The sequence below is a fragment of the Panthera leo genome, chromosome C2 (genome assembly GCF_018350215.1).
Source record: "Panthera leo isolate Ple1 chromosome C2, P.leo_Ple1_pat1.1, whole genome shotgun sequence".
Classification (NCBI taxonomy): domain Eukaryota; kingdom Metazoa; phylum Chordata; class Mammalia; order Carnivora; family Felidae; genus Panthera; species Panthera leo.
Window position 1 is genome coordinate 42,386,814 of NC_056687.1, and position 16,740 is coordinate 42,403,553.

Genomic DNA, 16,740 nt, shown 5'->3' on the forward strand with positions numbered 1-16,740 from the left:
GTCCAGCCAATATATGGCATTAGAAATCCACATTTGGAAAGAGAAAGGGAAGCTGGGTATAGAGAACTGCTTTGTACAACAGGCAGAAGTTCTGATTTCAGACCATCAGGTCAGGCTGTTGCAATAAAATGTTTCTAGAATGCGAAAGTGTAATTATATATAGTGTAGCTCATTAAAGTTCTCCATCAAGAATATCCAGTTCCCAGGGCACCTGGGTGGCTCAGTCGGTTGAGCATCCGACTTCGGCTCAGGTCACGATCTTGCGGTTGACCAGTTCGAGCCCCGCATCGGGCTCTGTGCTGATGGCTCAGAGCCTGGAGCCTGCCTCGGATTCTGCGTCTCCCTCTCTCTCTGCCCCTCTCCCGCTCATGCTCTGTCTCTCTCTGTCTCAAAAATAAATAAACATTAAAAAAATAAATAAATAAAATACCCAGTTCCCTTTTTGATAGCTCTGTTTACCTAATCTAGAACTTGGTTTACTATGGAGATCCATTTACTAGCGGAAAAGAAAAATCAGAAGTTTAGAAAAGCATTATCATGTAACTTGAAATTATATCAAACTGCATAAAATACTTTTATTCAAAGAGTTTTGAAACTGGAATTATGGCTTTGGGTCAGACTGTGAAGTCCCTTACACATATGTTAAGATGTCTGGACTTGTTATAATTTTCCAAGAGACACTATACACTTTTGAACAGGGAAGTAGTGTTACTAGGTGTATTGTTTAGGAAAATAATTTTTTGTCTCAATGGAAAGTACAGACCTGATGGTGGCCACACTTGAGGTCAAGATCCCATCTAGGAGGCTGTTGTAACAGTCACAGTGAGAAGTGAGGTATAGAAATTGGAATGAAGAGTAAAAAATGTACGCAGAAAAAAATCTTTTTTTTTTTTAATGATTATTTATTTGAGAAAGAGAGAAACAGAGAGACAGAGACAGAATCTGAAGCAAGCTCCAAGCTGTGAGCTGTCAGCACAGAGCCCAACACGGGGCTCAAATCCACAAGCAGTGAGATCATGACCTAATCCGAATTCTGATGCCTGACTGAGCAACCAGGCACCCTGGAAATATCTTAATTATAGTAATTAATATTTGATGAGTGGATGTATGGGCCGAGGGAGAGAGGAATAGAGGATTATTTATTCAAGGGGCTAGAAGGTTGGTGCTGTCTCCAAGACTGAAAATACCTGAGGAAGGAGATATGGTTTGGAGGTGTCTGTAGGCTTATTTATTTGTAAATGTCTTTTGGCCAATCAGTACCAGAAAGATTCAAGAACTCAGGAGAAAAGAAGGGACCCTGGTGGGTGGAGGGTTTGCAGATGGATTTTTTTTTTTTTTCAGTTGTTATCACACAGTATGAAATCTTTGCCTGTAATAGATGCTTTGTAATCATTTACTGAATGAATGTGGGAAGGAATGATAGTTTCTTGTTTCTGAGAGAAATTTTATAGAATGAAGAGAAAAGAAGTAATGGTAGCATGCAAGGGGAAGCTAGTTAAGGGCAAGTGGAAAAAGGTCAAAAATGGGTTGAGAAGGTTGTTTTGTTTTGTTCATCCTCACTTTCCTGTGTTTGTTTTAAAATTAGAACTCATGAGAAAGAATTGTAATAAATCAGCTAAGTTTAAGATCACCATTTCCAATAATTTAGTTAATTTTCAGTATGTATCAATAAATGTAGCTTCCCAGAGCAGAGAAGAAAACACTGTAACTTCACAAGTTTTAAAATATTTTTATTGTTTTTTTCCCATAAGTTAGAAATTTTGTTTAATCTTTATGTATTTTTGACAGAGAGAGCGAGTGAGCGCACATGCATAAGCAGGGGAGGGTCAGAGAGAGAGAGAAAAGGAGACTCAGAATCTGAAGCAGGCTCCAGGCTCTGAGCTGTCAGCACAGAGCCCGACACGGGGCTTTGGCTCTAATCCATGAACTGTGAGATCATGACCTGAGCTGAAGTCAGACACTCAACCAACTGAGCCACCCAGGTGCCCCTTTCCCATAAATTTTAAATCTAAGTATACATAACCTGGGTTAAAAAAAAAAAAAAAAGTACAATCAACTGCTTTCATTAATAGGGAAGAAAACAGGTATAATTAAAAATTGTAATAAAAATAATTTTTTAAGGTTTATCATAAGATCTTCATCTGAGATGCTGATAGCTGCAAATTTTAAAATTGCATTCTCTTCTTTTCTCTAGCTTGGTACACATTTCTTTGCACTTGGTTAATGGCAAGTAAACAAAAGATACATGATGAACTAGAGTAGTAATTAAAAGGTAACTGCTATTGGCTTGGTACTTAAAACTTACTCGGTTGGAAAACAATTTTTTATAGTTATATTGGGAATTTTTAAGGCAAATTCTTACTTGTTCTTTGATAATAGACATTTACCTTGATAGCAATTTCATTTTACTTTTCTAATGTCTATAATGCTTGCTCAGCGTAATAGTTAAGACAGGCATTGAGAAAAGAGACTTAAAAAGAGAATGTGTATTTACTATGTAAACACTCTCAATCCATACTTCATTAACATGTATCGTACATTATGGGAAATATATCAAGGATTCTGTTAGCTAAAAATACCAAATGCACTAAAGAATATTTCATATCTTAAAATGTGAATGAAGATAAAGTTTTGTATGTAGTTTTACTACTCTTCAATTTCATGTTTAAAAAGTTTGACGCTCTTTATAAAAATGTGTTAGCAATTAAGTTGATCCTATCAGTTGGGCACTAACATCAACATATATTCCCTACATTTAAGACAATAAGAAACCTACTTTGTATGAATGATTTTATTTCCTGGCAAAGAAATAATACAAAATGAATTGTAAAAATAAAATAATTTCTTGGGAGGGAAAAAGATATTTTCTTGTCATGTGTATGTGATTTTTCTTTGTAGGAGGGTACTTTTTTTTTAATGTTTATTTTTTGAGAGAGCATGAGTGGGGGAGGGATAGAGAGGGGGGACATAGGAGCTGAAGTGAACTCTGCACTGACAGGCTGACAGCAGCGAGCCCAATATGGAGCTCGAGTTCATGAACCCTGAGATCATGACCGGAGCCGAAGTCGGATGTTCAACAGACTGAGCCACCCAGGAACCCCTGGAGTTTTGGTTGTTTAATAAACTTAAATATACCATATTAGAAACTATATTCACTCTGGTTTAATTGTGAGTTCTGTTAATGTATTAAAATTCTCATTAATTTTGAAAATAAGAAATAAGAAAAGTCATACTTGAAATTTATCAAAAATAATTGTTTTAATTTAAATAATAACAATGATATAGCAATAATATTAATGGTATGCTCTGTGTTCCTGGTTTGTTGCTAAGCACTTCAGGTACCATTATCTCATTTTCATTCTCCTAAAAGCCTTGTAAGATGGGCAGTGATATCCCCATTTTTTTGCACAGGGAACCTATACCCCGAGGTCACGTAGCTACCAAGTAGCAATATTAGGATTTGAACTTAGTTGTGTCCAGCTTTCAAATCCATACCTTTCTTAATTCATTATGTTATACTATTACATTAAGATTTATTAGGGTATCCTTGCAGCTTACTGGTTGCTTTGAATTTGTAGTTGCTTGAAAAGCCATTTTCTGCTGACACATTTTTATATTTAAAGTGTTCTTGTAGATAGCCTATAGTTGGATCGTACTTTTTGATCCTCTCTGACTGTCTGCCTTTTAATTGTTGAATTTGGACCATCCAGCATTCAAAGTGATTATTGGTATAGTTGGATTAATACCTACCATATCCATTACTGTTTTCTATGTGTTGCCCTCATTCTTTGTTCCTATTTTTGTCTTTCACTCTTTTTCAGCCTTTTGTCGTTTTATTCATTTATTTAGTTATTTGAAATGTTTATTTATTTTGAGAGAGAGAGTCCATGTGCACAAGTGGGGACAGGCAGAGAGAAAGGGAGAATCCCAAGCAGGCGCTGCGTTGATAGCCCTGACACAGGGCTCAGTCTCATTAACCATGAGATCATGATCTGAGCCAAAATTAAGAGTAGGATGCTTAACCGACTGAGCTGCCCAGGCGTCCCTGCATATTTTGGTTTTAATTGAGCATTTTATATGATTCCATTTTCTCTCCTTTCTTAGCATATCGGGTATACTAATTTTTTTTTTTTTTTTTTTTTTTTTTTTTTTACCGTTTTTACTGGCTTCTCTAGAGTTTGCATTTACATTTACAACCAATCCAAGTCCACTTTCAAATAACACTATATTATTTAATGGGTACTTGAAGTACCTACAGTAATAAAATAATCTTAATTCCTTTCTCCTGTTCTTTGTGCCTTGATGTCATTCATTTGACGTATATATATAAGCATGCATAAGTGTATATATGTATGTATACATACATTCATAAGATAAATATGTTTATATACATAAATACATTGAACAAACTTTTATAGATCATTTAAGAATAAGAGAAATGTGTTTTCATTTTACTTTTACTTATTTCTTCAATGCTTTTTCTTTATGTAGATCTGAGTTTCTGACCTATATTATTTTCCTTCTTTCTAAGGAACTAATTTTTGCATTTCTTGCAAGGCAAGTCTACTCGCAATAAATTCCCTCAGTTTTTGTTTGAGAAAGTCTTTATTTTTCCTTTACTTTTTAAGGGCAGTTTTGCAGGGTACAGAATTTTAGGTGGGTGTGTTTTTTTTCCTCTAAATATTTTAAATATTTCACTTTACTTTCTTCTTGCTTGCACGGTGTTTTAGGAAAAGTTGGATGTAATTCTTATCTTGGATCCTTTGTTGGAAAGGTGTTTTTTTTTTTTCTGGCTTCTTTCAGGATTTTTAATTTTCTTTTATTTTCTGTAATTTGAAAATGATGTGCTTATATGTGATTCATTTGGCATATATCCTGCTCAGTGTTCTCTGGATTCCTGGATCTGTGCTCTGATGTCTGACATTAATTTGGGAAAAGGCTTAGTCTTTGTTGCTTCAAATATTGCTTCTGTTCTTTTTTCTTTCTTCTTCTGATACTCCCATTATAAATAAGGTGTGCCTTTTGTACTTGTCCCACAGTTCTTGGATGTTCTCTTGTTTTGTTTTGTTTTTCCAGTCTTTTTTCTCTTTGCTTTTCAGTTTTTGAGGATTTTATTGATTTATCCTCAAGCTCAGAGGTTCTTGCCTCAGTTGCATCCAGTCTACTAATAAGCCTATCTCAGGCATCCTTCATTTCTGTAACAGTGGGGGGTTTTTTTGGTTCTTTTTTAGGATTTCTATCTGTCTGCTTACATTGCCATCTGTTCCCGCATGCTACTTATCCATGAAAGCCCTTAGTCTATTAATCATAGTTGTTTTAAATTCCTGGCCTGATAATTCCAACATTCCTGCCACATCTTTTGCTGATGTTTGATCTAGCTCTTCAAATTCTGGGTGTTTTGCCTTTTTGAATGCCTTGTATTATTTTATTATTATTATTATTTTTTTTTTTTGATAGCCTGACATGATGTCCCAGGTGAAAAGAACTGTTACAAATTGGCATTTAGTAATATGGTAGTGATGTGTGGTGGAAGAAGTGTTCTATATGTCTATGATTAGATCTTAGTCTTTTAGTGAGCCTGTGCCTCTGGACTATGAACTTCACAAAAGTTTCTCAGTTTTTTTTTCTGCTGAAAAGGAATGCACAGAATGGATAGAGCCAGCTGGAATTGGTGATTTCCTTCCTGAGATCAGTTAGGGTTTGATAATACCCCACTAGGTTAGGCTCTGGTTAACTAGTTTCTCCTGACAGCAGGTCTTGTGCCCCAGAACAGAGTGCCATGGGGTATTTCTAAATGGTTTCTTTTCCCCTCTCTTGCCAGAAGCAGGAGGGGACTTTTCTCCCGTATTTATTGTGGGAATTTGTTCAAGTTCCTAGAGATAAATCTCACAGTATTGTGGAGATCCTCTTATGACTTAGTCCCCCTGGAGTCTTTTATTCTCAGACTTCTGTGTACTAAGCCTCCAGCAGTTCATCACTACAGTTCGGGTTTTCTTACCGGGCACTGGTTTCCTCCACAGATTCTATTCATGAATGTCTGCTCTGATAAACTGAGACTCCCTATATTTGCCAGTTTGTCTTTGGTATTGGGGCAGTGGTTTGTCTTATGACTTACCCCCCTTAAGGATCTGAGACAAATTGTTGTTTTTTTTTTTAGTCTGTTCAGCTTTTTTTACTTCTTGTAGCATGCAGTGGTGACTTCCAATCTCCTTAAATGCTGTTATGACTTTGTTAAATTGACATTTGTTAAGTAGGGCCCCTGCGTGCTAGATGGTAAGCCTTGGTTCAAAAAGACCACAAGAGAAATCAAAGTGGGAGAAATTTATTACTCACAGGTTCTGGAGGAAGTATATGGCATACCTTGAGGGTTCTACAGGGGGAGATCAAGGCAGGGTACAAGCAGAGAGACCTGTAGGAACTGGGGGACATGCTAAGGCCAGTTTCGTGAATTCAAAACAAAAGAGTGTAGAAGCTCCACCATAGTCTTACCTCACGGAAGGCCCTGGAAGGTGAGGGAGACTGTTGGTCACAAAGGGCATTGGGGAAGTCATATCAGGAACTTACATTTACTTGTGACCTTGCAGGCTCTTATCTAGGGCATGTGCTTGTTTGCATGAGGGGCTAGTTAGCCAAACTCTCCACATATGTGAAACTGGAAACAGACCTGTAACACATTTTTAATATATTTATTTCAAGTGATCCTAAAAATCTTTGCTTCTAGAATAATTTTAAGGTAATAGGCTAGGAAAGAATTACTTCCTGAAGGTTTACATATTCTTAAATTTTTAAAAATGTTTTATTTATTTTTGAGAAAGAGGGAAAGAGAGAGACAGAGTGTGAGTGGGGAGGGGCAGAGAGAGAGAGGGAGACACAGAATCCAGAACAGGCTCTAGGCTCTGAGCTGTCAGCAAGAGCCCGATGCAGGGCTTGAACTCATGAACCCTGAGATCATGACCTGAGCTGAAGTCAGATGCGCAACCGACTGAGCCACCCAGATGCTCCTGAAGGTTTACATATTCTCTTAAATTTAAGCCAATTTATAATTAAGGGACAGAAACTTGTTAAGAAATATAAAATAAGATTTTCTTTGTATCAGATATGTCTTGAATCACTGACTAATAGTAAATCATCATTGTAAAAGATTACGACTTACCAGAAAACTAAGATAATTAACTCTTTTCCCAAAATACCTAGAAGTAATAGCCATTGGATGAGAACATGGATTATACACATACTGACTTACCAGGGCCTTGGCAACACTTTCCATAGATTTTGAATATTTGTTATTTGTTTGTTCTAATGCAAATGAATGTGTGATTGGAAATAACAATTTGATATAGCTTTTTATTAAATCAAGTGGAGATTAATTTATGACCTAGAGTCAGGAATTTATCCTACTGGTTGTGTTTTGAATCTATTCAAGTTTTCTGGAATTTTGACTTTTTTTTTTTCTCTATTCTCCTCACCTGTTGTTGCTCCTGCCAAGTCAGAGTGCTCTACTCTTTTAAAGTGTTGGTTGGTAAATAATGAATTGTATCAAAAATTTTGATTTACCACATTTGTTTTATATTTTTGGTATCCCTTCTTTTCTTAGATTTCTATGGGAAGCCACTGCCTCCCCTGTCTGCGCGACAGAGGCCTAACAGTGATGCTCATGATGTGGTTTCATAACCGAGTCATGTGATGAGCTTTTTAAAGATCTGCAAGATCAACTAGAAGACCTTCCTTCTCAAAGAAGAAAAACCCTAAGCATTGATGACTGGGGCAAGATAACCATAGTGATTTCAGTGAGATAAATAGCCAAAGACCTGGCTGATATGACAATTATCCATGTTATTCATGGTTTAAAAAAAAAAGGAAGGAAAATGACCAATAGATGGGATGAGCATTTGAATCAAGTTAGCAGGAGTTACTGTTGACTCTGGTTTTTACAGTCCTGCTCATGGGCATATTCCTGAAGGAAAACCTCTTCAGAAAAAGAGCCAATGGACTCTGCACACTTTCTTTACTATATGTTTAATAGTCTTTATTATTGTATCCTAAACATTTTTTGTAAGATACATGTGCATGGAAGGGGAACTCTTGGGAATTTATAACCTAAGTTTTTAACTTTTTATATTTTTCTAAAACTTATAAGAATTTTAATTATTATGATATTGACTGTGCACTTTTCTATAGATGCTTTGTTTAAATTGTGTCTGGAAATGGAGTTGATTTACTTGACAAACATGAACTACACAAACAGGACATATTTATATGGTTTAAGGTATATTTCATAATAGTATTGTTCTTGAAGTGTACATTCTAATTTTACCTAATTTTAAAATAATGCCTTTTAAAAATAGATTCTTAGATCTTTACTCTACCAAATTATATTATTTGAAAACACTACCCAAGGAGAGTTCAATTTTTTTGCCATTTGCTTTTTTTTTGTTTTTTTGGTTTTTTTTTTTGGTGATTATCACAATAAATCAAGGAGACTTGAAATACTTTTTTGACCTATATGCTTTTTAAATGAATAAAAATGTTATGTGAGATATTATTAAAATTCCTAATGAACACCTCTTTTATAAGATAGACCTTTTCAGACCAGGATGCTCCTTGTCCCCCCCCCTCATTCTATCAGAAGCTTCAATCACTCTTTTAGGTTATTCTAATTGTTTTGTGCCTTGGAAATAAAGGCAGAAAGACTGAAAAAGCCACTGTAAGTACAGAGACTTGTGTTTTATAACCAGGAAATGCTTGGGAACTAATCAATAAGAATAAAATTGTTGGCTTAAAATTACTAAATAATTCCAAAATAATTTCTCAATTTAAAATAATAGCACTTTTCTTGCAGTAAAAAATGGCATCTGTAGAATTCTCTACTTGTCTGGCATTTAGACAAGCTTTTAGAAATATACTTTGAGTAATAGATTCATAATGTTGCATTTAATTGAAAGTGTACGTTTATATCAAGGTGAAAATGCAATATGAAAATACAATATGAATCCTTATCACCTTGTTAAAATTGGTAAGTTGGGTAACTTGTACTGACAGCAGACATATACTAGTATCTAACAATAATAAGATTAAGTAGGTCTAAGGCAGTTTAATATGGTTATTTACTTTAAAAGTTTAACTTTGGAGCATCATATTTTAGTCATATTTTATAACAACCTAAATTTGATAAATGGCTGAAATGTAAGGAAAAGCAACACAAGAAGGCAGAATGTAAATTTTGAATTGGATTTTAGAGAAAAACTTGTTTGTACATCTTTTTGGCTCCTTTTTGTAACATTTACATTTAGTCATTTTTAAAAAAAAAACTGAACTTTTTACTTTTGCCATCTTTTAAATTTTCATCTAGTTTGAGAATAAATAAAGGTTAAATTTTTTTGTTTCCTACCAGTGATTACTGTAGTGTACAGTAATTACTGAGTTCATTTATTAGAAATGAATAAAAATGATTTTGAAATTAAATATATGATAAAGTGAAATAAATGTTTTATATCTCTCTCTCAAAAAAGTAATTTGTATTCTTAAAGCATTCTAAAAATATTTTAAAAGAAGTTTTGTAAATCCATGTTGCTTTTAACAAGTAAATGCCTATTTTGTTATATGCTGTATTTTTATTCATAATCATCATGAATTATGACATTTTCACACAATAAAAATAATTTATATCAGTATCCTGCTTTGCTTTTCATTTGATAAATTTAAATGATTTCTTTTTGGTAATAAAATAGAAAAGGATTTTTCGAATATGACTTTTGGAAGAAATTTTAAGTCAATAGATTAAAATAATGATATTTATATGGAACCTTTTTTCTGCACACAAGTTTTTATGTTTGTAGAAAAGAATATTGTCATTTTAAAGGCAGTTAAAAATAACATCATATCACTTTATGATTCTAGATGATCCAATGTCTGTATTTTGTTAAAGCTGCTACTGATCCAAAGATAATATTTTTACTTATTTCAAAAATAATTACTTATTGCATAGTTCTTTATGCAAAAGGCATACATAACATATATCCAATATCATAAGTGATTGTAACTATAACACTATGATAGCAGCACTAGAAAAAAATGTTCCAAAACATTAATAATGAATTTTTTTAGAGTTATTGGTTGTGTGTTTTCCTCAATTTTTCAGACTAATTTTTAAAATTTTGCTTACTTTTATCATGGGAGAATCAAACTTACAATTTTGTAAAAATTAAGTGCCATGTTTTCTGCAAGCTTAAAATTAAATGGTCTTTTAAGTGTCAAATGAAAGACTTAATATATAAAATTTATTTTGAATAGCCCAGAAACATAGAATGTGCCATTATATTTGCAGCTGATCTCTTACTAAGTATTCTTTTACTAGGACAATATTTTATTTTATTTGATACTTAGTTCTGTGTACTATGTCTTTCATATTATTCACTTTCTCCTGTTCTGCACTAATCTAATACTTCTAGGTGTCAAAAGCTTATCAAAAATGAAACTGCTTATATAAATAAAGCTGTCGCTTATAAACTTTATTATCCTTGGCTTTAAATACTTAAGTTTTCTCTATGTGGAGTAGACTTTGCAAGTGAGATTCTGCTACTACTATTTATCAAGAAAATATTCCATCTGATCCAAAAAACAGATTCAGATATTTCAAGACTTACTTTCAAGTATGATTATAAATTATCAAAATAACAATAATGCATTGGCTTTGTGGACACACTAATGGAAGCCTTTTGCAGGGGGAGAGGGGAGATAGGAAATCAGAAATGAATTGCCTTTATTTTTACTTAATTTTTTAAATGTTTATTTTTGAGAGAGAGAGTGCATGTGCACATGAGGGAGAGGCAGAGAGAGGGAGAGAGAATCCCAAGCAGGCTCCTTGCTGTCAGCTCAGAGCTAGAGGACGAGAGACTTGATCTCAGAACCACCGTGAGATCAGGACCTGATCCAAAATCAAGAGTTGGTCACTCAACCATGTAATCCACCCAGGTGGCCCAGAAATGAATTTCCTCTCATGAAGGAAAGCTGTTTATAATTGAAGGAAAAATAGGAATGTAATTATTTGCTTGTTTAGAGCCTGAGTTGTAAATTCTTTCTGTGTGCTGATGAGGAAACAGAATTCATGATCTAGGTAAATGAGTAAGTGGTCTCCATATTTTTATGACACCTCTTTTCCAGTAAATATTTAAGTTATTGTATTTGGTAGATCTGCCATAACATGTATCGAAGGCTTGGTGGATCAAACAACAGAAATTAATTTTCTCACAGTTCTGAAGTCTGAAAGTCCAAGATCAGTCTGGAACCTTGTTGGCAGGATTGGTTTCTTCTGAAACGTAACTCCTTGGCTTATAGATGGCCTCCTTTTCCCTGTTTCTTCACATGGTCTCTATACTGTGTGTGTTTATTCTTAGCATCTCAGCCTGTTTAAATTTCCTATTTTTATAAAGATACCAGTCAGATTATATTAGGACCCACCCTAAAGGCCTCTTTTAACTTACTCACCTCTGGAAAGAGTATTTCTAAATAGTCACATTCTGAGATACTGGGGCTTAGGGCTTCAACATACGAATTTTGAAGGGATAAGTTTCAGCTCCTAACAGTTATATACGTGTTTGGCTGTACTTTGTACATGTACCTCTCCCTAATTTTTTTTAAGTTTTTATAAAGTTAAATAAAAATACAAGTTATATTTACTTCCCAGTCCCAGTGGATTGTTTGTACATACCACTTTGGGGACCAAAATAATAAAATGAGAGTCTCTGCTAATTAGCTACTCTCCTGAGGTGAAATTTCAAGATTGCCTCTAACTATGCTTTGTTCTCTTGCTTTGATTGTGAATTTCTCTGTTTTGTTTTTCTGCCATTCATTGTAAGGAGCTAATGGTCTTTTGGTATTAGATCATTTTACTGGAAAGCCTGTCTTTACCTTTTTGACACACAAACCTCTCTACAAACATGAGGGTTTTGAGAAATGTTTTATGTAAATATGAAAATTCATAAAACATACAGAAGCCTATAAAGTATACCTATGCTGAAACACTTTTTTAAAATATTTGTTTTTGAGAGAGAGACAGAGAGAGACAGAGCCTGAGCGGGGAGGGCAGAGAGAGTGAGACACAGAATCCAAAGCAGGCTCCAGGCTCTGAGCTCGATGTGGGGCTCAAAGTCAGGAGCTGTGAAATCATGACCTGAGCCGAAATCAGCCGCTCAATCGACTGGACCACCCAGATGCCCACTGAAACAGTTCTTATATCAAATGGCTTTGTGATAAAATTGCTTAGATATGTAAAAATTCCTTTCCTGCCCAGTGTAGGTCCTTATTAAGTTGCTTTATTCTTTACTACTAATAATAAAATATATAATTGCTGGTATTTGTGTCAGCTCAATTTGTTATATCTGCAGTGATTTAAAACAAGTCTGCTAACAGTTTCTATTTTTAAAATTCAGTGTGGAGCTTTGTTTATTCTTCAGTAGCTATTTGGTGTGAGATAGGGGAAGTCCACTAACATTCTCATGATACATTAATGTTGATTCTAGATAGAGTAATGGGTTAAATATTAAACTGTAAAGAAAAAAAAAAGAGAGGAAGAAACAAATAATAGCTTGCCTCTGTGAGAAGAAATTTCCAAGCCAAAAAGCAATGGAATCAATTACAAAATCAATTGCATAAAACTTTAAAGTATTTCCACATTTAAAGTCAAAGGATTGTAAGAAAAAATGGGAAAGTACTTGAAAATGTGATATGGTTAACACTCTAATATAAATAAAAATAGCACTCAGGCATCTATAGGTAAGTGGACATGAGGTGATATTTACAAAAGAAATATAATAACTAATGAGATTTGAAGACCTCAAATTAAGGACATAATAAAAAAATTTATAAGGCTATCAGACATGCAAAGAAACATGAACAAAACTGTTGATCCATAGTAAGGGGGTAGCTAGTGTAGTAACATCCATACCTTGGAATACTGTGCAACTTTTAGAAATGATGTATATGAAGAATTTTTAATATAAGAAAATGCTTATAAAAACAGAGGATACATTATACATATTGTTTGATAAACCTTGAAAATGCAGGGGCGCCTGGGTGGCTCAGTCGGTTAAGCATCCGACTTTGGCTCATGTCATGATCTCGCGGTTTGTGAGTTCCAGCCCCGTGTTGGGCTCTGCTGACAGCTCAGAGCCTGGAGCCTGCTTTGGATTCTGTGTCTCCCTCTCTCTCTGCCCCTCCCCTGCTCATGCTCTGTCTCTCTCTGTCTCAAAAATAAAAAACGTTTAAAAAAATTTTTTTAAATGCATAAAATTAGAGGAATACACCAATATAACAATAGTGATGATCTCTAATGGCATCATGCCCATTTTTCATTCTCATAGGCTTTTGTTTTTACATTTTCTTCGGTAATCATTAGCTTACTTAATATCAGAAAATAGAAACATGCTAAAAAAGTAAAAATATAATAGAACCAATATGACCTCTTTCTAAGCGTTACACATCCCCTTTCCCTAATAGAAATAAAGTATATGATTTCTACTACCTCCTTAAAAGTCTTGACAATGTCTATTTTGCAAATATACTACCACATTAATTCATTAGATGCAGGATTCTGTAATGAGCACAGAAAAAATATAAAATCTCAAATATAGAGGCTGAAAGGTAGACTAATGACTTTTCCCTACACAACAAACTGCATTTAATCACTTGGCTCAATACTATAATTTTCTTCTGCACCAAATCTAAATGTATTTTTAGAATATGAATTCAAATGCATTATTAGATTTAAAAAGGGGGGATGTGTAAATAAGTAAATATATTAAGCTTCTAATCACATTAGAGGTGATAAAAATTTTCATTTTACACTGTGCTAGGATTTATACTTGTGATATATGCCTATACTGACATTTTGAGCATCAGAGGTCTCAAAATGATGATGCTCATTAGATACCAGGGACCATATGAAGCCCTGATTTCCTGATGAATTGTTGATTGCTGTTACAAGGGAGCAACTGAATAGTAACACTAAAAGAGCAAATAAACTGGGTGTAAAACCTTCCTCAGAACCAGTAACACTGCCCCTAGTAAAAGTGGGTGGGAGGCTAGTGTGTAGGGTCATCTTGGTCTTGAGGCATTTGGTATCAGAACGTGATGATAACACTCTCGAAGATCATGAGAGTGAAGAGAATACATAGCAGCAGCTAACATTTGGGCATTTACTGTTTCCTCCTCTTTGTGCTAAATGCTTTACCGTATTTCAGTTAATAATTTAACCCTCCCTGTTAAAAGAGATTATCCCAATTGACCATCTCGAGGAAATAGGTGCCTTAATTTCTTCATCATATCCATCCCTTTTACCCTGAGTTCTGAATATCTGAGCTAAGTGTGAGGGTCATCAAACTTGGTAGATTAATGCACTAACTAGCTTAGCTCCTGAGAACATTTTTCAACAATGATCATTATACAAATCCTAACAGTAACAAAGACACCTTTTCCTTTTCTTTCTTTCGTCTTTTTTTTTTTTAAACTGAGCGGCAAGCACACAGCAATCCGTTTAATGTGAAAGGTTCAACTTGAAGCTCTGGCCTCTCAAGGCTCCGCCCCAGGATCTAGCCACGCCCCTGGGAGTAAGTAAGGCCTTTACCTGCCTCCCAAGGAAGGAACTTCGCGCGTGCCTCTCGCGGGATCTTTTTGGCGAGATTTCTATAACGCAGGCAAAGCAGTATCTCGCGGGAAGTTGAACCGGAAAAGTGAGGGTTGGAAGCGAATGCGGGTGAAGCTCGCGCGTGAGGCTGTGCTTTTGGTTTCCTGGAGGTTTTGGATGCTGGATGGTTAGACCTCTTGTTTGGCATCTCCCAGCGGGATAATGTTGACCCGGGTGAGGGCTGGGACCCAGCTGGGCGCCTCGGCGAGGGTGGGGGTCGGGATGGGGGGACTTCGCGAGCTGTTGGTTTCTCTGGCTTCACTGTCCAAAGCCCTATAATGATGCTGAATGCTCTGATGCCTTATCGTGAGCGTTCTCAGTCGTTTTCTCCCAAGACTCCCCTGCACCCCAAGTAACTTGTCTGCAATCCAGTCTTCAAACTTTATGACCTACACCCCTCAGCTTTGAACACAATGCAAGCTCCTCAAGGGCTGAGACTATCACTGTTCTGTCCTGAGAGCTTAGAACGATGTTACGTACCAAGCCCTCGATTAAGTTTGGATGAGTAAGTGAAATCCAATTGCAAGGAAGTTTCCACAGGAATCGAGTGACTTTTTTTTCCCCCCGAAATAAGCTGTTTTGTTTTAGAACACTTTACAAAAGTTGCAAAGATAATACAGACTTCCATATGCTTTTCACCCAGTTTCCCCTAATGTTAACACCTAGATTGGCTTATTTAAGTTAATTTTGTTCCTTTAACACAGCTTTTGTTAATGCCACTAATTCTTTAACCTTTGTTTTCCATTTGAGCAATAATTATTTGAAGACACCCTCCTTTTTCATAAATAGCATGTCATAATACAGTTTTGTTGCATTTGAGGTACTGCTCCCTTGCAAGAACTAGTAATTATTTTAAAACATGTTCTTAAGAAAATAACTGTGTTAATTTGAAGTTGAATAAATTTGTAATATTAGATTGTGTCAGCAACGTTTTCTTGTTATAGCTGAAAACAAAATCAGAGAGGAAGCTTGCAAAACAAATTTGCAAAGTTGTATTGGATCATTTTGAAAAACAGTATTCCAAAGAACTTGGAGATGCCTGGAATACAATAAGGTTAGTGTAATATATCTCTTGATGCCTATGATAGAACACAAATAAACCCTTTTGGGGGGGGGGGTGCTGTGAGGATAAGGGGTGAAAGAATCTAAACCTGGCTTTCTTTTTCCTACAGGGGCTAGAGAAGGAAAGAACTAGGAAGAGATAGATGGAATCGTAGGAAAATGGAAAGGGGAGAAAGAAAACTTTGTAGTGATAGTAAGAAAAAAATTGTTATGCCCTTGCTTGAGCAACTGTTTTGATCTTTGAAACAAGAATGCCCACCAGTTTGACAAAATTAATTCTGTAGCAGAAAAATCTGAAAACTTTTGTCTGGCTTCAGAATTCAGAAGAAACAACCTATTTACAGCTAGCACTGCTCTGTCTTAGCTAGAGTGACTTTATTTGATAATCCTATGTCTTCCCCGTGTCCATGTCTGGCTATGTTTTGAACACACGTGCACACACATACACACACACCCAGATTCTTTAAATGTATTACGGAAAACAAACATTTCATGGATAGAAGTTTGATTTGTGTGTTTAGTGAGTTTTACCTTTGGTCAGAGTGTTACTCCATGGCTTCTTTACATTGAGTTCTTATATAGTATGTCCCGTGCTCTGTGGTGTACAAAGCGCAAGACAGTCTCCGTGTCTAATCTGCTTGCAGTCTGGTGTTCATAGTTTATAAATTACTAATTCCGCAAATATCCTGATAGAAATAGGCAGGAGTACCTTGTCTTATTTAACAGAGCCTGAGGGTGCCAGCAAAGGCCTGAGGAGAAGCCAGGCCTTGGGACTTCACAGGAGTTATCTCAGCAAAAGGAACCAGGCAGTTTAGCCTGAAAGAAGATCCGCTAGTTCTGAAGCCAGGGGCAAAAGCCCAACACGTTTTGCTCAGGGAAAAGAAGAAGTTCTGTGGCTGTAAACAATGGAATTTGGTTGCATTGTTGTCTTAATCTCTTGTTGGATCAACTCAGTAACAATTTCTCATTCACAAACGATAGCTTTAAGCGTTTTTTAA

General features: G+C 35.5%; 2 protein-coding genes across 6 annotated transcripts in view; both read left to right on the forward strand.

Moving 5' to 3' along the window:
- Positions 1–7,824, forward strand: part of ARL13B (ADP ribosylation factor like GTPase 13B) — a 66,843-nt gene extending 59,019 nt beyond the window's left edge. For 2 of the 3 annotated variants that reach the window (XM_042955248.1, XM_042955250.1), the window contains one exon: positions 7,595–7,824. In XM_042955248.1, coding sequence (XP_042811182.1) covers positions 7,595–7,671 — 77 coding nt within the window. In that variant the 3' untranslated portion in view covers positions 7,672–7,824. Of the gene's footprint in view, positions 1–2,194; positions 2,273–7,594 lie in introns of all 3 variants that reach the window. The other variant, XM_042955249.1, reaches the window with a different exon arrangement.
- Positions 7,825–14,613: 6,789 nt separating this feature from the next.
- NSUN3 (NOP2/Sun RNA methyltransferase 3) overlaps positions 14,614–16,740 on the forward strand; it is a 59,486-nt gene continuing 57,359 nt past the window's right edge. The window contains exons 1-2 of one of the 3 annotated variants that reach the window (XM_042955251.1): positions 14,614–14,854; positions 15,625–15,734. In XM_042955251.1, coding sequence (XP_042811185.1) covers positions 14,843–14,854; positions 15,625–15,734 — 122 coding nt within the window. In that variant the 5' untranslated portion in view covers positions 14,614–14,842. Of the gene's footprint in view, positions 14,855–15,624; positions 15,735–16,740 lie in introns of those variants that run through there. The other 2 variants (XM_042955252.1, XM_042955253.1) reach the window with 2 other exon arrangements.